Here is a 22,658-nt window from a genome sequence, read left to right as displayed (position 1 = left end):
AGGCTATACTTTGTAATTAACATTTTTCATTTAGGGGGCTGAGATTTTTACCATCATTTAACATGGGAGAGACTTTTGGTACTACTATGTATAGTTTAACAAATAATATTTTTTTATATGACACAAGCCTTTTTCTGCAAGTATGTTTTTTCTAATAAACAAGATACACCTGAAAATACATAATAAATTAATTGGATTTATACTAATACTACAGTCTAATGTTACACTTCAGTTGAAATCTTTAAACTCACATTTTTTTGCCTTTCTAAGGCCATCTTTACTACAAAAACCTTCTCTTCCAGGCACAATTCAAACACAAGATATTAGAATGAATTTTTCACACCAAACAGTTTAATCAATGAAAAAGCTTTTCAGACATTCAGGCTAAAGCTCATGCAAATGAGTGTTTTTTCAGTGATCTAATAACCAAGAAGACTTGTGAAACAGTCTAGTTCATAAACCACTACTTATTCTTATATGGCTTTATCAATTTATGATTTTGCTATTACATACCTTCACATAAAAATAATAATTATGTATAATAATGATTCTGAAAGTACGGGGTCTTTCATGAAAACTGCTACCATTTTAAAATATTGTAATTATGGTAATTATTACTAGAGAAGTATGCGACATACATCAATCAACAGAGTAAATGTCCAAGTTTTATCTACCATTTGCATACAAATGTCTCTTTGTCTCCACCTCTAGGAATTGCCATAAACAAAAATGCTGACTCTGCAACAGAAAGCATTTTGTGTTCTGTAATTAGCAAAATTGGAATCACTCATTATTGTGAAGCATGATGAATTAATCCACAGACAGTTTCAAAGTGATCCTATGTGAAGCAAACATTCTTGTTACACAATAATGACTGATTCCAACTTTGTGAAGCACAAAATGCCTTCTCTGTTGCAGAGTTGCCATTTTCATTTATGGCACTTCTTAGTGGTGACAGACAAAAATATATTTGTATGCAGATGGTAGATGAAATTTAGATGGTTTCTCTATCACATGGTGTACAATGCATACTTCTTAGGTAATAATTAACATAAAACAGTAATGTAAAAGGGTAGCATTCTTTTGGAAGACCTTATATTTGTATTCTATTTATAGATAAATTTTTGAAGATCATAGTAATGCTTCCACTTTTATGTTTCAATCTGGAATAATTATTTATTCAAGAATTTCTCGATTGATTTGGCTGAAAATGGAACCAAAATAATCAAAATGCAAAAATATATTTGTTCTGTACTCTGTTTATATATATATGTCTAGCTTTTATATTAATATGAAAGATATTATAGTCTCTCTGTCTGCTGTTCCATACTATAACATATAAAAATGTTATAGTATTTCTCTAAATTTTAGTATCATATGGTAGGATAGGATAAAAATTTAAGACAGTAATATGAAATTTAAAAGTTTGCCACATTTTTTGCTTGGTAAATTTGATTGTAATGTTTTGTTTATCGTACACGTCTAAGAACTTATTATATCTGTTGATTGTGTAGACTATTATTATTCTATTCATTAATTTTTTATTGGTACAATAGTTTTTTCATTGCATTCTGTAATTTTTTCAACAGACAGCTGTCAATTACTTACAAGAACAGTGAACACAGTAATGATATTTTGAAGGTTTGAGGAAGATGTGATCATTATACAAGTTGCAGAGTGGTTGTCTAGTATTTTGTGTTTATGTGTATCTTAGTTAATTACAGTAGAGCATCAATTATCCAAATCAATTGGGAACTGAGGTTGTTCGGAAAATTGATTTTTTGGATAATCGATTATGTACGAAAAAATGTATTAACCGATCCCATGTTGGAATTCATTCAAATCCTGGAACGTTCTTAACTACCCTCTCATGGTTGCGCCAGTGCTATCAGCTAAAACATGCACACCAACAAAAATAATATTGGAGTAGCCCAAGACATAGCCAAAGATTTGCAGCACCATAGCACTAGCGGAAATTTAAATTTGCCGACTGGAAAGCTGTTTGTTAATTGATGTTTTGGTTGATCAATATTTGGATAATCAATGCTATACTGTAATTTAATACGAGATAAAATTTATAATAGTTGCAGTTGGTTAAATATGTTTAGAAAAGATTTTCATATATAGTAGCATCAAATTTTGTCTACAAACTACAGTAAAAATATGCTAATTAAGATGATTTTAGATGTGTTTTTGAGCAAATCAGTGAGTGGATGTTTTTAGTCCAATTTATTGCCTTGTTTTTAAAGTTAAGTATTTTAACTTGAAAAAAGTTTTGTGTTTTATAAAAATAGTTTGTCAAATAAATAAATCAGTAATGACTCTACTTAATAAGCAAAGAAAAAAATAAATAAATAAACTGACATATAAAGGCTAGTTTATTGTCCAGAAGCAGCAAAGATTTTCAAGATTGTTAGCTGTTGCTGGAGTTGACAAGAACTTCATCCAGTTTTTATAATCAATCTGGCTAGCAGCATAATGCAATGGGGGTTTACATTATAGATGCCACTACCAGAAATGTGCATCTATAATTCAACATCAAACTGGAACTTCACAAATTCTGTTGTTACAATGCCACTGGACTGTAAACTAACTAGAGTCTCAGATATTCTACAGTCCAGAAAACTCATTGTCGTGTCCAAAAACACAAAATATGTGTAATCTAGTTTTTATTTCCATAATATAAAACACTAGGATCAAATATATTATTATTCACTGGTGACACTTGATGATAGCATCAATTCCAAGTGTTGACAAAGAATACAACCCTTTTTCCAAGTTGCCACTGCAAAATGCCACCACACAAATGCCACAAACTTGAAAGTAGCCAATGTTTCGTTAAATTAAAATTTAATGACAAATAGAAATAGTCACTACTGGCATATAGTTAATACATATATGAATTTGCAAGTACAATACTTTTACAACAATTTTGCTATTTATACTAGCACCATTGCCATCCATAAAACTTATCTTCTAAGTCCACATTAAGTTGAGTTTATGGGACTCTACTGTATTAGAATTGGTACTTCATTGCATCAGAAAGGTTTTTGAATGTATCTACATCAGCAATTGATGCTGGTGAAAGATTCAAAAATACTTCCGATATAATAAATTATTGTCAACTTATATTCTGCTTGTTACAGGTTGAGTGATGTACCCTACATAGTATTGACTATTGACTGATAATTTATACTTAAAAATTTGATTATGATGTTTTTGTATTGACTTTTAGATTGTAGATTAACCCAATATATTTAACTAATTTTGTATAGATATGTTTTACAAAATTGATTTTGGATTGAAAAGTTAATAACTTATGAAAAGATTATTTATTTAGTTTATTATTTTTGAAAATTTTACTAATAAAGAAATCTTTATTGAAATTCATAACTTAATTCAATTTTTTTTCTTCTTATAGGAGTGCAAATAAAAATGTCTATGTACATTTATCTATTTGACTGAATGCTTCTAGACTCACTTGCTTATCTTCAGAATCCAAGAAAACTGTTATATTTTTGTTTTCTGTTGAAACATTCTACATTTTATACATTTCAAAAAACAAAAAGTATGTAATGCACATGTTTTTACATCAAGATATCAAATGTTTTTTTTTTAACCCTCATCTATCATTGTTTCTTGTCTCCATTGTCTGTTTGCTAGCTGTCTGTGCTGCCGACAAATTACCAACATTCCTCGTGTTAATTTTTAAAATTCTCTTTGTAAATCTTTACTTTTTCGGTCAATTTAGGTTCCTTTGGTCTCTCACAAACATCACAAGTTTTGCTGTCAAAATCCACTTTCATTTCCTTATCATAAGTGGTCATTATATTCCCTGTACCCTTTCTTAAATCTTCTCTGTTCTTTCATTTGTTTCCCAAACTTCTTCCTAGTGGCACTTACGCAAAACTTTTTTCTACTATGTTTTTCCTTTGTTGTAATTGTTTGGTGTTTCTTTCTCATATCTTAACATACCAAAAGCTGAAAGTTTTAAACCAATAATATGTCTATGAAATGAAGAATTTCGTTTTGAATTTCCAAATGATAAAAGATACTGTTTATAAAAATAAAAACTATTGTCAACAAAAAACATAAAGATTTAGAAGGCGAGATTAAAAGTGAAGTAATTAACAAGGGACACCAGTAATTTGTTAGCAGCACGGAGACAGATAGTGAAAAGGCAACGGAGGCAAGAAAACAGCAGATGATGAGGGCTAAAAGAAAAGATTTGATAACTTATGTAGAAGAAGATGTGTGCATTATGTTTTGTCTTTGTTTCAAATGTTCCAAAGTGTAGAGTGTTTGAATGGAATATAAAAAGATAATGATTTTCTTGGATTCTGAAGAATGGCAAAGAAGCTCAAAAATGCTTAACCAAATAGATGAATGTATGTATAAATTTTTATTTAGACTCCTATAAGCAGAAAAAGAATATTCTAATAAAGAAAAATTAATTAATTAGGTTTGCATTTTTATTAATAATAACGCAGTTAATATTTAATGAAAAATTAATTTTTATAATTGGACTATAAATAAATATATGGCAGTTTCTAATTTTTTTCTTATTTTTGTTTTTTCTTTAGCAAGGAAACCAAACTCAGGAAATAGTCCAAGTCCTTATTGTGATTTTTGTCTTGGCGACAGCACCGAGAATAAGAAAACAAGACAAGCCGAAGAACTGGTTTCTTGTTCTGACTGCGGACGCTCGGGTAAATTTATATAAAGAGAACAGTTATTTTTTCGTCTCGTAATTGGTTAAGAGCAATCCGAGAAAAGAAACCACGGAAGTTAAATTAATTTGATTAAGCATAGAACTTTGTACAAACATGGAATTTCAAAGATTGGTGTTTATCATCGATCGCAGTCGTGGATAAACCATGTGTACACGGCAAGAGGAGCTTCGTATCGAAACAGTTTCGCCCACACTTTATCTTCGAATCACTAACATTATACATAAAGTGCATGTCCTATTTAAAAGCTGCAAGACGACGTAAAATTAATAAAGATTAGTCTATTTAAAACATAATAATTACGTCGACCGATGCCGATAGTTTATTCTTTATCGGTTTAGCCGTATACAGTATTTATTAGTTACTTCGGAATTCTACTTTATGTAGAGATATTTCATCAATTGTTTGCAGCAAAACTTATTTTTCTTGCATTATATTTCTTTATAGCTCATCCAACATGTCTTCAATTTACTCCCAATATGACCTTATCGGTGAAGAAGTATAGATGGCAGTGTATTGAATGCAAATCGTGTGGCATTTGTGGTACATCTGATAATGATGTATGTTGTTTTATATCTTCTATTATTAATATTTAAAATTATATTTTGTTACTGATGAGCATATTTAAAGAAATTATTATATTATTATATTGACGAGCATATTTAAACTTTTGGTTTTAGTTTTTATTTATTTTTTTTTTATAAGATCGTATTTAAATACAGTAGATTCCTGATAATTTGTGATATTCACGCTTCAGAGAATTTAATTTATTTTCATGTTCATTTCGAATCCTTCAAGCTAGACATATTTGTTACGAGATAAAATTGATTTATCTCCTCGTTCGGCATTGTTTCAAATATATCATAAGATATAATGAATTCCCAAATTATTCATGTTAAAAACACTACATTTTATATTGATCTTTAAAGACATTCAAAGAGACATTGACAGAATTTTAAGATAATTAAGCCCCTTTTTTTATTTATTTATTATAAAAAATAGTTTTAGAAAGCATCAGTTGTTTCGTTATGAGGTTAGATATATAAATTAGAAGTCTTGAATACTTTTTGTGTAAGTAACATTCCAAGAACTTGCTGACCACTTGTCTAAACAACTGGTTTGTTTGTTTATGCCACTGAAATGTATGCAGATTTAATTGTTGCATTTTAATCAAACCAGAAAGCCTGTCAGGTGCCTTCTGAGTCTATTTTCTACTTTTGTTTAATGAGGAATTTTATTTTCAGATTTATTTAACTACCCTTTTTCTTCTTTCTTTGAGCAATTGAGCTACTGTTCTATGCAACACTTTCTACAATTCTTTAATACATTTAGAAAATATAGTAGGATTAATGAGTCATCTTAACTTTTGAAGACAATTATTGATCAAATTGCAAGTTTTCCACTGTAAATTATCATATCATCACTTATATTCTTTATAATTCTATGTACTATTTAAAAAACATTAGAGAATGACAGTTTATCACTATCATAAGCAGCCTTTTCTGGTTGGGGATCATAAGTAAACTTTGATGGCTTCCAGCAGTTTGCATGCATTTTCCTTATATGTACAGGATTACTCCTGCTGAGTACCAACACATCATAATCTACAGGACACTAGATACTAAAATAATAATTTATATGCTAATAATATGCAAACTAGTTTGTTCTTATCTTTCCCTGGTCAAGTTTAGTTTAAATGTTTCTCATCACATTAGGGTTTCATAATAGCAGCACAGGCATGAATATCGCATGACTGATTTATCATATAATATTGTGACTCTGCTAATATGATTTTAGTATTTACTATATTTAAGTAAACGTTCATCAATTGAAGTCTTGCATTATTAAAACTTCTCTCATCCATTGTTATAATGACATAATTATATTTGTTATGTAAATATTTAAGTAATTAACATATTATGTTTCAGAGGATATAACTTCAGTTTGTTAATTCATTGAAGTTTGATGATAATAATTGAATTAATTTAATTTTTATTAATTTTTCAATCCTTTTCAAGAAATTCTTCTGTTTCTCTTTGACAGTTTTAATGTATTTTGAAATTTAAAAAATCAAATTGTTGTCATTTAAGATGTGTTGGGTCAAATTGTTGGAACTTATGGAGGGCAATTATTACATTATTCAATTTGTTTCACATTTTTAAAGTATGAAGCATAGATTTATTAAGCATTGTCAAATTAATCATTACTCCTGTAACATGGATGAAGTTTAAGAATGCTAATGCTTTCAACCCAGTAAAATTTACTATTTTCAGGCACATACAGTTTACATGGGGTCAAAGATGTTAGCATTTTTTACACTTTACTTGCCATTACAGGTACATTGATTACTTTGGCCAAGTAACTATAGTGGCTAGTTCTGTTTTAATTCAACTTGGTAAATAATTAGTTATTACGAGTGAAACAAAATCTTTGGTAAATGCAAATAACATGTAAAATATGTTAAAGCAAATATTTTATTGAGAAAAATTGCTTAAAAGGCATATTAGGTCATTCCAAGTAATGCTCTAACTTGTTACTAAGCCATTAGATTCTGTTACGATATGCTAATTTCTATCTAATTATGCTCTGTTGTAGCATACAAACAGTAGTAAATTGTTTTGTGCAAATGGTTAAATTTATATTACTATTTTATCACCTCTTACAAAGTGTTATAAAGTTAAATACGTTCCTTTAAAATAAGGAAATTTTCTCTTCAGTTAATTTTATTTAGAAAGTAATTGGAGAATTGGGACTTTGCAATCTTTAATAATGAAATTCAGGATTTATGCAATTATATTCGAGATATTTCCTGACATTCCACAACTCTTACAAGAGTAAATAAGTCCTCTTCTTCAAATGTTCTCATTTAATTGAATTCATTCACAAAGTTGGCTCTAAATTAATGTAATTACATGATAATCTAGAAGTTTTAACACATTACTTTTTTTCAAATAATAATTATTAGTTCACAAAATTGAAAATACTACACTGAAGATGGTCTGAAACAAGACCATAAATGATCTTTTGTTGATAGAATATTAACAAAATTAAGCTGAATTTACAAGGTTTTTCAAAAGTATTGCTACCATTTTAAATTATAATTACATTAATTATTATCTGAAAACTCAGTGTACATTAAAAAATTTGAAAATTGTAAGTTTCACATTTGCCCAGTACAATTTCTCGATGCATTCATGCTGCAACACAAAGCATGCATCCAACTGATATTCAACTTCTTCCTATGCTTGCTACAGCATATCTATTGTCATTCCTCTCATGGTAGCTACAATACTAAGGCTCCTGCACATTTGTCATGTTGCCTGACAATGAGCAATTCCCACTTTGCAGACCACAGAACGTAAAATGCCTTCTTGCATAGTCACTATTATTTACGGTGCTTCCTAGAGGTAGTAGAAGACAAGATGTTCGAATGTGAATGGGAGGTGAAACTCTGATGGTTAGTCTATCAATTGTGTATATTGCATACTTCTTGCATAATAGTTAACATAATTGCAGTAATTTAAAATGGTAGCATTCATTTTGGAAGATCCTATATTTATTTTTTATTCTAGAAGTCACAATATATGGAGACAAACATCAATGACAAATAATTGAAACTTCTTAATAAGGTGAAGGTCTATTGCATTTCTTTAGATTTAATTCACTAGTTGAATTTTTTCATTGATAAAACATCCATCGTGTAACTTACAGCAACACAAAGCATTTTAATCACTGCCCAGTTTGGTTGAAACAACGACCACTTTACAAAATGTAGATTTAGTACAAAGGCGATTATGTAGAATTGAGTACAAAGTTTTTTTTTTTCTTTCTTTCATTTATCTTAAAATTCTTGTTACTTTCATAGAAATTTTTAATGTAACGTTAAACGTTTTCTTCATAATCAAATTAAATCAGTCTTCGTTAAGTATAAGTGCTGGCTTGAAGGATAAACTTGTTGGATGTCTTGTGTATTATATTAGTTATACGATTTGTTTGATCGCGTATTGTATATATTTGAAATGTGTGTACATATTTTATAGTTGATATGGTAAAAAAATTTCTTTTATAAACATGTATTGAATATTATAAATAAAAATTTCTTTTTACATATAATTACTGTTTCCAAATGATTTCAATTAATTAATACATTTATATATATATATTTTTTTTTTATCCATGAATTATCAGGAGTATACTTTATTTAATCATAAAATTAAGTCTATGTATTTATTAATTATAAAAATTTCAATATTTAATCATTTTATTCTTAATTTTTCCAACTTCAATAATTTAAAAAGAAAAGAAAATGAACGATCATAATTTTATATATTAATATTTATAATTACAAATTAATTTTTTTACGTATTAAAAATGCCTTGAAACAGTAATATGGTATAGAAGATAATCCAAAATTGTGAATTTGCCAAAAATTTTGCCTTTTAAGCTAATTTTCTGTATATTTATCGACAAAATATATGGAAATTTTACATATTTAAATTGTCGACAAAGGATACGGCAAAGTATTCTTCGTTGACAATTGACGATATTGGTACGTTACACTGTTAATTGTGTTGATTTTATAATGATAATATTAAAGTCGTCTATATTGATGATTACAGTACATTACATAATATAAAGATGTTCACACGATTATAACTTTGAAACATCTTCCTTAAAGAGTAACATGATTTTACATGTGTATAATTTATATAATGGAAGGAAACACTGTTCAATATCATCCAGCCAAATTCACTCGTTTAGTAACATACAAAGGTTCATTTAATATTAATATTTATGTATATAATGCCTATGGCAAGCAATAACCTCTCCCCGTTTAATAGTAGAGTAAATCGGTGATACTTAACTCGGGGCACAACACTTCTACAAGAATATTGACTCAATTTTCATGAATAAAGGTGAGAAAAACATTAAAAATCTGAAATAAAATGAATTAATATTAAATATAAATGTGTAATTATGTATTTTTTTTCTGATGAATGTGCATAGATAAATTTTCTTTTGTAATCATTTGAGCTGTGTCTGAAATTAAGTTATGGTAAACAAGAAGATGGGATGATTCTTAAACCTTTAAATAGAAAATTAAGTTTTTTTATGGAAGTGTAAGAGTGCACTTTAAAAATTTAAATAGTAGTCAGCAGAAGAGATTAAGAACCAGTTGAATAGATTAAATCATACTTACTAATTAATAGTAGAGGTCTAATATTTAAATATTAAAACAGATATTTATTTAATTGCTGTAGATGAGTTTCTATACTATTTACCTTTTTTCAGTAGGGAATTTTACATTTCTCCTGTAAGTTTTCATTTATGTCTTGTCAAAATAGGAACAATGTAAAATTCCATATACTAAAGGGATAAATGATCCTGAAACATGTATTGCTATTGAATGGCGATTTATGAAATTAAAGTGTTTCTGACCTGTGGGCACTAGAGGATCTTTATCAAACCCATTATGAGTTCAGCAAGAAATAAAATGTCTGTTTTTTATTATTATTCTGAGCGTTTAAAGTGAATACTATAAAGGAAATGACATTTGAATGAGAACACTAATGGTTAAAAATTGTAATTTTTCATAGAATGATAGGATTATGAGCTCTTCCTGTGCCGAAATAGTTAAAAACTGATTTCAACTAGTGATGAATGCCACATTTTTTACTATAATGTCTAATTGGTTTCTGATAAACAGTGAGAAAATGAGATACTTCCTTTTCCAAAGACTTAGTTTGTAAATCGAGATTAAATCCATTAAAATACAGTTTTAAGTGCACAATATCAAACGGATGTCGTGACATTTATGGTCATAATGGAAATAAATGGAAAAATTAATTATTGACTTGTTTGTATGTCCAGCAAATCTAGGTGCATGGATTTGTCCAGTTTATAACACTATTGATTTAAGGAGCTTAGAATGAAGGTTAAATGTATTCATTTCCATAATGAACTGCTGATTTCCATGTAGAAATCCCTATAAGAAGTGTGTTGATAAAAAATGGAACACTTAGTTGTGATTCCAGTACTATTTGTTTGTGTTATAGGAAACATTTATAAATTACGTAATCTATTTTTATACTTTTCAACTATCGTCCCACCTCTCTGTAATGCTGTTGCATGTACCCACCTTTAAAATTACGTAACAGATCCTCAAGCGTCTAAATTGTACTAATGAGCATGCAGTACTGAACATTATATTATTTTATGAATTACACATACAGTAGAGCGTCGTTTATCCGAAACGTCGGTTATCCGAAAGAATTCCAGTCGGCAAATTTAAATTTTCGCTAGTGCTGTGGCGCTGCAATCTTTGGTTATATCTTGGGCTACTCCAATATTTTTTTTGTTGATGTGTGTGTTTTAGCTGGCAGCTCTGGCACTTTTGTGTGGTGTTTTTCTGAGGACTGTGTGTCATGCTGAATCAAACGTTTTTGATACTAGATTAACATCTAAAGTATAATTTTTTTGTTTATATATTTTTCAATATATTTATTTTGTTTGAAAAATAAAGAAATAATTTTTAACGATACAATAGCCATGATTATTATTTTAAAAAGTTTACGTTAGGCTTAACATCGACGAAAATTCAACGTGAAGCGACACACAACGGAGAAAAATTTCAACAAGTGCTGCTATATAATTTTTTCTAAAAACACTCCGCTACAGAGAAGCCCACGCATTGAGATCAATGGTGTCAAAATCTCTCGTGTCAAGGAATTTATATACCTAGGTGTTAAACTCGAGCAACAACTACAATGGTCCAGCCACATTGACATGGTGGTCTCGAAAGCAACTAAGGCATCAAACGCCCTTTTTTCCATCGCTAAGAATACCTGGGGCATTGGATACAAAGCAGCCAAATACATTTATCTAGGAGCAATTGAACCTATTTTGCTCTATGCGGCTCCGATCTGGGCGGAGGCTGCACAGAAGGTTCACATTCAAAGGAAGCTTTCTAAGGCCCAGCGCATTGCAGCTCTTAGGATCTGCAGGGCTTACCGGACGGCCCCGACCTCTGCCCTTCTGGTCATTGCTGGTCTGCTTCCTGTCCACATAAAAGCCAAAATGGCAGCCAGGATCTGGAACATTAACAACTTAGGCACCAGCAACTACCTCTGCAACACCAATAAGAATAATACTATGCTTTCTGATCTCCCTGAGCAAGTAAAGGAAGATATCAAATCCTACGGTATTGAGGTGAAGGATGCTAACTCTAATATGACGGTAGGCTACCCTACCATCAGTAGTTACACCCTTCCTCATGATGATACCTGTGACATCTCCATCTACACCGATGGGTCCAAGAACAACGAGAATGTGGGGGCAGCGTTTGTTCTTATTAACCATCAAAACGGCGACACTCATAAGTCTGCCTTCAAATTAGGTCCTCATTGTTCCGTCCCCCAAGCGGAAATACTTGCTATTACTAAGGCAATCGACTACGTTTTCACCGATTGGTTCCCCCGTAACAAAACCATCATCGTTTATACCGATAGCATCACTGCCATCCACTACATTACTGGCCTCCGACGCAGAGGCGATAACGTTCTTCGAATCCACCGTCATCTTGCCTCTAATACGCACAACCACAATGTACATTTTAAATGGGTACGTGGCCACTCGGGTGTAGCAGGCAACGAAGCCGCCGACAGCCTCGCTAAATCCGCCGCAGCCTCCTCCCTCCCGTCTAGCTACGACAAGATCCCACCTTCTAAAATTAAGTACTGGAACTTCCAGCTTGCAATCCACCAATGGCAACAGGAATGGGATAGCAGCATCACCGGCAGGACGACTTTCAACTTCATCCCTAACATCACCCAGCGCCTTCAGTGGAGACACTTCTCTCCTTCTTTCGCTATGACCCAGTTGCTTACTGGTCACGGCAACTTCAAGGCATACTTAAAAAGATTTCATATTCTAGAAGACAACATCTGTCAGTGTGATGGCACTTCCATCCAGGACAGCAGTCACTTCCTCTTTGACTGTACGCTGTTCAACCAGAACCGTGACATTCTTATTGGCAGTGTACTCTATGCTGGCTTCAACTGGCCCTGTCCTTTTAACGTCTTCCTTGAAAACAAGGACATTTATTATAAGCTAGCAGACTTTCTCTCAGCGACGGCAGCACTGAATCCAGCGAGCAGTCTACACATCGCAAACAACAGTGTTCGAAATCCTGATTGAGTGGACTTCTCTTCAAAAGTGTTTCTTCATTGTACCCAGGAACTGTTACCTTGTGATTTTCACTTCCTTTGTGGCTTTCTGTATCATAGTGTTATGCTACTGATCGCCACACTACATGCTACTGTTTTATCTGTTTTACTGCTTTGCTTGTTCTCCCCACCGCTTGTCAGGCAGTTGTCCTCATTATTTGTCTGTTGTTTTTTTTTACTCTGGTTTATTTGTAAATAAATGTGAAGCGTGCGCTGTGGGATCCCACCTCTTCCTCCCTCTTCCTGCCCCCACTTTCATCCCCTATCCTTCGCATTTCTCCCTCTTCCTTCATTTCTTTTCCCCTCCTGGTCGTACCTATGAGTGATACCAGGAGTTCCCTACTTTTCATAAATAAATAAATAAAACATGGGATAGGTTAATATATTTTTTCGTACATAATCGGTTATATGAAATATCAATTTTCCGAACAACCCCACTCCCCAATTGATTCGGATAAATGACGCTCTACTGTATAATATACAAACCAGTGACATTAACAGTATGATTGGTTATGCAACATGACCCTAGCATTATGTAATGTTTTAGTAAACACATACCACTCCCTTCTAAAGCATCATACCTATTACCAGCATTTCCACCCATCCATATCTGCGGTATGTAATTTACAGAGCTCCATAGTATAGTGCATAATAATATTCAGCTATCTTGTTCCTTAATACCAGATACACATTTTTGAATGTACTGTGTTATTTATATTTACTAACAGTTTTAAACATAATAGATAATTCTAAGGCAATAGTTTAATAATGAAGTGTGCCACGACCTTTTTCGTGGAAAGGTTTATTATTAAATACTATGGGACCAACCAATGGATTGATTGTAGAGCTTTTAAATACCTTCTCTACAACAATAGAGGAGATAAATTGTCAGAACACAAGTGTAAATTTGTGAGGAAATAGCTCCTTGATGACAAAATTGTACCAAATTTCAATAGGCTTTTTCTCATAGGATGCTGCCAGAGGATGGAGTTTTTATTTATCAATCATTAAGTGTCTACTGGAACATTTATGTAAATGTGATTGTTATGATGGTTCTAGCAAAAGTTTAACTGTGGGGAAGATAAAAACTGAAATGTCTAACGGCAGCCTACAAGAAGAAGCCTGTTATGAACATCAAGCAGGATTTATACGAAGCATAAGCAGCACAAACCTGCATTGTCAAAGGCTTAACCATTTACACTAAGCGTAATCGTGTATATTGGAACTTCTCCGTCCACCTCCAAAAGTAACCATCAATGCTTGCGAGCATGTACAGTACATTTGAAAAGATTCTATCTATGCATCTAGTGAAGTCTGTTTAAAATAAATAAATTCCTATAATTTATTTTAAAGTAATTTAAACTTAATTGCTCAGGACATATTTGTAAGCACTTCTTTCAGTCTTTTTCATAATAGTTTGTCTGTTAACTATTCCAGGTTTTAATATTTTTGATATACACTTTCAATTAATGGAGCATAGATCATGAACTACCATATTTTAAAATTCTTGTACCATTACACATAATATTATACGTGTCAGATAATGCTTTAAGCCGACTGGCCTTGCAAATTTAATTTTTATGATTCTCCACAGTGCGGTTGCACATATATGGATGTGTTTTAGCCACATGTGATGGTTGTCAGTTGTCTGTTTACACCCTTTGTGTAGCTTCGGCTTCATACTTATGAATGTATATTTATTCAATTTTAACCCAATCCAGGAAATCAAAAAAAAAAATTAATAAAAAATGTAAATTTATTAATGAAACTTAAGGAATAAATTTTACACTCTTTAATTATTCATTTGCTGTCATCAAATGACTCAGTGTCGTCGGATCATTAAGCAGTGCGTACCTGTACTCGTTCCAACAAATAATAGTAACTTGAACCATCTTCAATGCTTAATGCCTGAAGTTAGTACAACATAATGATCATTCATTACATTCTATTTTAATATATTAAAGAAGAAAAGTCCAATAAGTAAATTACAGTAAGTAGATGTATATGAGACAAACAAATTATATTTATCTAACTATTTGAATTTAAAATATTAAAATCCAAGGGAGAATTGCAAAATTACAATCATATGATTATAAAGTACATTTATAGTTTTTAGCAACAATTTTGAGCTTAAAAATATCCTCGTAAAATACATTAAACGCCAGTTTATAGTCCAGTGGCAGTGTTGGGTCCCATCATTGGGGTTGACAAGAACATCATATGGTTTATTGTCAAACGCTGACTGATGACTAAGTCTGTGCAGCATGGTGTTGTCATCAAACGTGTCACTAGACCGGAAGCCTGTGTGTTTAGTTCAGTGTCTAGCAGAGTGGAGGTTGATGAATGCTACAAAACTTTACAAACTTTGCCATCTTAGCACCGTGCTGCATCTGGACTGTAAACTTACCCTTATGCTATAGTGGCTACATAATTATTTGTAAATTAGTATAATGTATAAGACAGAATTTTAGAAACGTAACTAAGAAGGAAGTAATGATGTTCTGAGTACAGTTACAACATTGATATATTTAATATATTATTAAACATGTAAATTTGTATGTTTTTACCCAAATTTTTTATGTCCAAAGTAAACTAACTTTGGGCATAAAAAATAAAATGAAACTTTATAATTTAACGGAGTGTTTTGATTAAGTCTTGTTATTTTACAATTTCAAGGTTAATGGAAGCATTTAGTTAAAGTATTGTATGCTGTTTTAATGTGTAATGCCCAAAGTCTATTTTTAATGCCTTAATTTGTTTTTAAATGAATAATTTAAATGTTTTATTTAAAAATTAACTTGTGTAAACAACGTAACAAGAATTTAAATCATTACATTCTACTCCTGTTTATTGTATGTGCATATTTTAACAAAAATGCCTTAGGTTAACTAAGAAGACAAATGTAAATCTGGATTTAATTAGGTGTACACAACTTAATGACAAAGAGGAATATGTTGTTAAGAGAGTATCATACAGTACATTTTGATAAATCTATTGGTGTGGTACTGTTGTGTAGTCTAAATGCAATGCAATTGTAACAGAGTGTGATGTATCTAAACATATCTGAATGTAGAAAATAGAGGCAGCTATGAATTTATCATCTCTGTTATCATTGTATGGAACCACAGTCATTAAGTGGTTACGACAGGACACTGACAACTGCCAGTGTCCTGTTGTAAAATTTAAAATCTAACATATTTAATATAGTTTTTATTGTATTTTACAGGTAATTAATTTGTTTTTATTGTGGAATTTTATATATTTTGTAGCAAATCCTTAATTTCTTCTACATTACATTGCATTTGTTACTATTCAAGTTTATTCCTTCTAATAAAATAAGAACACAGCATTTTATAGGACAGTTACATGCTATATTATACATAGTTTAAAGAACAAGACGGATCAAATTTAATGCACTTGGAGTCAAAATTCCATTTTGGATTATCTCCCATGCGTTAATAAGAACTAAATATATTTTCTTAACGGTCTTGTAAAGATTGAATTAAACAGCAAAGCACTGAATTAACAGAAATGTTATTTTTTTAATTAAAAAACAAAAATAATAGAGTTAGTCGGCGAGCGAGTGGCAATATCAAAAAATTTAATTTAAAAAAAAGAAAATGTATACAAATATAAAATTAATTCTTTTTTAAGTTAATTTGGCAAAGTAGAATTAATATTCAGCTCCATATCTCTAATAATTCTGTTCTTTATTTTTTATGTTAATTTTTTTTTTTTTTTTAGTTTTCTGTTTCAAATAATTTCATGGTAATTCTTTTAAATCCACGTGTTTTTAGGATCAGCTACTTTTCTGCGATGACTGTGATCGTGGTTATCACATGTATTGTCTAAATCCGCCGTTATCTGAACCGCCTGAAGGTGAGATCGAATTTGAATCAAAAAAAATATTTAATAGCTACTGTTAATTCAGTATTTACATGATCTGTTTTTTATTGTTAGATTGGGTACAATTTTTTTTAAACATAATTAGCAAACTGATTGATTATGGAGCACGGCACTGGTTAATTTAAATGTTAAGCGGACAGAAATACAATGGATAAGTCTTATTTTATTAAAGGTTTAATGTTTCCGAACGGTTTTAGACAAGTATAAGCGGCATTGCATACAAACCCGCATTGTCAGCTGCTCAAGCATTTACGCTAATTGTACTCGAGTGGGGATGAAATTCTATTGATTGTCCAAAAGTAGCCCTTGGTGTAAGTCTTTAAGCGGCCGATATTGCAGGTTCGGCATGCTGCTGTGTAAATTGGCACTAATGTTTTTGCCATCGGGAACTTTGATTCAAAAATTGAAGGACCGAAACCAAATAATCTTTATTCAAACTTTCTTGTACTAGTTTCTGTAGAATTTAGTGCATTGCTGTCGATTCTAGTTCAAAATAAGTTTGGTTAAAGGTTTTTTGACTCAGTTTTTGATTCAAAAATGTCTAACAATGTTTTGAAAACATTAAAACTTTAATACAATGTAAATTTATCAGTCATCTGAATTTTGTTACATTTCTGGGAAACTAGCTTAAGAAAAGCTCTTTAACATCTATATTTATGAAATTTTGCTTCAGAGTGTAAAAGTTTGACGTGAAATATGTAAACGAGGCTCAAATGATTGTATTTAGAATGAAGTGGTTTACTCTTTACTAAATCTGCAATTGCGAAGAGCCTGTTTAGTTAATGTTTGGTACTTAAAACACACTTAAACTTTTAACAAAATCATAAGAATGCAGCAATGTAAGGTTTTCTGTACGGTAACTGCCAAACACTAGAGCATGCCAACTATTTTTATGTTGGAGCAGTACATACAGATATACAATTTTTCACTTGCTTAACAGAAATTAAACGAATAAAGTTTCCATGTTTTACATGTTTAAATAATGAAAGCATTTTGAAGTAATTCTTTTTAAGTACTTCTCTTGTCAACAGCAAAATTTTTTCTGACAAGGGGGTGCTTTGGTACTTATGAAAATTTAAGAGAGGGAGTGCATATGTTAGTTTTGTGTATATATTATTGAAGCACACTTACACACTGGTTGCAAACAACATTCAACAAATTTCGGCTGCTATGATGTTTAATAAAAACCACTTCCCTTAAGCATGTTTCTTCATGTGTCCAAATGAGAGTTATTTGGTGTGATTCAGGCTTTAAGGTGACGATAGGTTAGGTCAGAGGTTTGGTTTGTAAAGTGTTTGGACCATCCACTGTATGCAGCTGTATGCCTCAAATGGCATTAGGATAAATGCCTCAATAGATATAGTGAATATGTGGAAGTAAGGTGTAGATACTTAAACTATATTTCACTTATCTAAAATTACACCAATACAGCATTGTAGTTAAGGGGGCCACAGTTTTAATGGGGTTTTTGATCAGAACGCCCATTCTTAACATGCCAAATACATACATAAACAAATGCTGTATGATATTCTAAATTTTGTATACATATCTGGATATGATGGATATGAAGATGGAGCGGAACAGTGATTTTAACAGTATAAAATTAAGCACACATCTGCCTTATTTGCAGGAGTTGTATGATTTGAATCATAGATTAATTTAATTCTTTTAACTGTTAAATTTAATATGAGATGGTAACATTAGTTTTTTCACTTCTCATTACATACAAAAGACTGACTTATTGCTAGAAGCCATATTTGTCAATGTATTGAATCTAGTGAGTGATTTTCTATTAAATTTAATAACAGCCCATCTTCAATGCACTAATTTGGAGTGATTTGAGATCTGAACTAAATGGAAGTCAATCAGAATGCTTCATTCTGTCACATTAGTCGAATCTTTTTTTAATTAAGTGTTACAAATACAAGTTTAACTAGACAGTTTTTTACATATTGAGGTGGAGAAGAGCCTCAAAGTAAAGGTCGATTCTGCCATGGAATATTATTGTACTTGTGTTAGAAGGATAAATATTGAAGTCTTTGTGATTCTTCTATACATGAGTTTGTTTAAGTAGCTATTTCTTTAAAGTTTTCATCAACAAATATAGCATCAAAATAACACTATAGCAATGGTTTGCAGTCTATTTTGAAATCTTCACTTTGACTAGCTTAACTTTGATTTGGCATTTGCTGCCAGTTGACACAATTTTGCATTGTTTGACCTTCAAACGATGCACAATTACATCAACTGGCAGTGAATGTGTTAAATTATTGAATAGCAGGAAATTTTGTGAGTTTCTATAAGCTTATTGCAACAACTGGAAGTGTCTCGATAAGCCAAGTATACAAATCATTTCTTGATTGTATATTATAATCACACAAGAGCTAAGACATTTTACCATAGAATGGACATAAAGCATAGAAACATTGGCAAGTGTACATAATAAATGTTTTTATTTTTCACAGTGCTTTTAACACAGTATTCCTAGCAATCTAGACTCTAGCTCTCTTCTCGAGAACTTTCAAACAACACTGTTCTCGAGAACAGTGTTCTCAAAAACAAGAAATTTTACAGAGTGCTGCCAATTTGCTTTGTATGGCTACAGAGTAGTTATTAATTAATGACGAGATTATTTGAATCCAAGAATCGATAGAAACTATTTGATTTTAAAAAGTAGTTTCTATCAATAATGTCAATTACCTAGCAAATTTATTACAGGAATTACAATTAATCAATGTATTAAAATTTCTCGAGAATTCACACTCAATCTTAGAATAGCTCAGTCTGTGTAGTCAATCTGGATGCATTGAGATTAACGCAAATTGAATTTCTGATAGCGGGGAGAGGCATAGTTGTTGATTCTTGAATCAGATTGTTCACTGTCGTGCAAGCACATGAAGCATTTCAATACCTAGCACAAATTCTCAGGAACAACAAGTACTCTCTGCAACCGGATAGTTCTTGATTATTACATTTGAATACTCTTATCACCAATTTGTAGCTACTCAGCTTTCAAATAGAATTAAAATGCTTGACTTCTAGAGTAATTCAACACTTATTTATATTATTTAATGAGTTTAAGCCTGTTCTAAAACAAAATTTTGTGATTTATTTAGCTGCAGTGTTGTTCAACATACACACAACATTACAACATTTCATCGTTTTACATGTGAATTTTAATCTTTTAAGTCTAAGTCTTCACAAAACTTTGTTAATCATTCAGTTTGCTAAAATAAAATTTCATAAAATTTATTGAAAATGCTTATAATTATTATAAAAAATTTTTTTTTTCTATTTTGAATAGGATCTTGGAGCTGTCATCTCTGTATTGAAGAATATGGTCGAAAGTGACAGGAAATTTCCTCTAACCCAATTTTGACACTGTTACAACTGATATGAAACTGCCTGTTTCTCTTGTAATCGATATACCTCATTTAAATATTTTTCCGTTATTGGTTCTTAGTTGAATATATGCATATATATATATACATGTCTCGGAAGATTTCTGTGTAGAATACGGTACAAAAAGTAAGCCGACGTCATTTTGTTTTTTCTTTTATATAAATTTGGTACGTTTCGGAATTTAATTTTGGCAACCGTTTCCGGTTACGAAGCTCCGTTTCCGTCGTGGACGGGTTTTGGCCGTTCTAATTTCTGGATTGCAGGGACCTTTGCTATACAATGCTGCCAATTGCAGCCCATGGGCTGCATTCGTACACGTTTAGGGGGATTATTCGAGTATCCAAACACACATCGTTCTTTATTATCAAATGTTACCTCAGTAAAATAACAGTCCAAGATATATATTTTCATTTTTGCGTTTCAAATCTAGTCTTCAACATTGGCTATTCATAAAAGAAAAAGAGAAATTTTGAATATTACCTATTTTAATATTTAAAATTTTGGAATATTTTGTGCGTAGCCATACGTCGATGTTCCTACACCGTAAACCGGCACAAGAATTATATCCTAGTGATGTCGGTCACTGCTGTTCCTGGTGTTCCATTAAGGGGCCATCGAGTTTTTTGGTAGCTTGTTTGTGTATTTTAATTATTTTACTTGTGTAAAGAAATTTTAGATAGCATTCGGAAGTATTTAAATAACACAATTTTGATATTCCCAACATTTTTATTAAGGTAGGATTTAATAGTTTTACGCAAAAGACGGGCAAAGGTTGCTTCCCCATTTCGTTTGCATTTCAAATTTGTTAGAGGATAAACAGGGTAGCCAAAATTGGTGTATATTCTTGATGTAATGAGTGCTTTTGACTAATTGAAAAGCAGAATGAATGAAAATCATGCACGCTATCATGTGTCTATAATGGAAAAAATTTACATTTTTAAACTCAAGTATCATCTACTTTTCTGATATATTCTTAAGATCTTCCTTGCCTTCAGAATTCAGGGTGAAGTGTGTCTGTGAACGTATTCATTCATCATTAATACAAAGAAAAAGTTCTAAGATCGTGTTTAAATGTCTCCATTCTGACAATTTTGATTTGAAAATTCAAATATTCGATTGGATTTTATTTTATTAACATATCTTCAAATGTTTTTCTCAAAACTATGGTTGTGATAAGCACGTTGGGCATTGTGCACATTATAAAATATCATTCGACCCTGTTTTTTCTCATTCTTCGGCACACGTATATGCCTAGGACCTTTCCGCATCAAGAGATGTAGCTCGTTTCTCTAGTGATAAAGTGTTTCGATCACAAGACGCACGCGGAGATGGATATGGTGATAAAGATTAGGTTGTGTACTGTGTGGTGCTTATACAATATGCATGATATTAATACGAAAAAAACAAAAGTTATATCACAGTAGTCTTCACTTCTCTCAGGTCTGAGATATAAAAAAAATACTGTCAAATTTTTGAATAATATTGTTCAGGACAAGTTGCATTTGCAACTTTTAGTATTAGTAATTGTATTAGTATTGTCCTATAGCCATTTTTATTACATAATTTTATTGAGAATTTCCTTTGAATTTAATAATAATAAAAAGATTGCAAGTGCCTAAGATATCATTTTAAATATCGAGGCAGAAGAAGGAGCGAGCGAGTCGGTGGGTTTGTGTGGTTATTTGCAAAATTTATTTTGTAATTATTCTTTATTAATTAATTTTTCGCTTGGTGTAAAATGGAAGGGAGATGTTTGTGAGGGGAAGTCCATAATTATGTTACAAACTTGTACTTGTTGAGAAATAAGCAAGAAATTTTTTAATGCAGTACATATTTTTTGAGCAATCTCTGGATATTCAGGATATTCTAATACAGTGGGTGATCGGTTAACGAACATAATCCGTTCCAAGACTTTGTTCGCTATCCGAATTGTTCGTTAACCGATCACCCACTGTACTATGTAATGTCTGAAAATCTCTTGATTACTGTCAGAATCACTCCATTACATGTTCTAAAAAGGTTATTGTATGCTCTGGCTATGATATTGAGCGATTATCATCTTTCCAACTTTTAAAGAACACTTGAGAGATAGGCATTTTCCAACCAATGAAGAGTTTGGGAACACATAGAACANGTATATACTGGGTAGAACGTCGATGTCGACGTCTCCCGCGCTCCAAAAAGTTTCGAATTGTTGCCTAAAGACAAAGGAAGACCAATTGGTATTTGTTATTTTACGTCACTTCTTGTGTTTGTTCAGTGAAGTGTTCGTTATCCGAACATATGTTCGTTGTCCGATCATAAAAATCTTTCGCGAAAGTGTTCGTTATCCGATTTGTTCATTAACCGATCACCCACTGTACTATGTAATGTCTGAAAATCTCTTGATTACTGT

General features: G+C 31.4%; 1 protein-coding gene across 2 annotated transcripts in view; it reads left to right on the top strand.

Annotated features, from left to right (window-relative positions):
• The window catches only part of LOC111640972 (zinc finger protein ubi-d4 A-like), a 62,062-nt gene that overhangs the window by 37,906 nt on the left and 1,498 nt on the right, over positions 1 to 22,658 (top strand). Inside the window, exons 6-9 of one of the 2 annotated variants that reach the window (XM_023387070.1) lie at positions 4,584 to 4,709; positions 5,178 to 5,290; positions 16,753 to 16,834; positions 20,166 to 22,397. In XM_023387070.1, coding sequence (XP_023242838.1) covers positions 4,584 to 4,709; positions 5,178 to 5,290; positions 16,753 to 16,834; positions 20,166 to 20,212 — 368 coding nt within the window. In that variant the 3' untranslated portion in view covers positions 20,213 to 22,397. The remainder of the gene's footprint in view (positions 1 to 4,583; positions 4,710 to 5,177; positions 5,291 to 16,752; positions 16,835 to 20,165; positions 22,398 to 22,658) is intronic. The other variant, XM_023387071.1, reaches the window with a different exon arrangement.

This window comes from Centruroides sculpturatus, unplaced genomic scaffold, assembly GCF_000671375.1.
Source record: "Centruroides sculpturatus isolate CEXI.00-Female unplaced genomic scaffold, Cexi_2.0 scaffold1528, whole genome shotgun sequence".
NCBI lineage: Eukaryota > Metazoa > Arthropoda > Arachnida > Scorpiones > Buthidae > Centruroides > Centruroides sculpturatus.
This window is presented reverse-complemented; position numbering and strand designations above follow the sequence as displayed.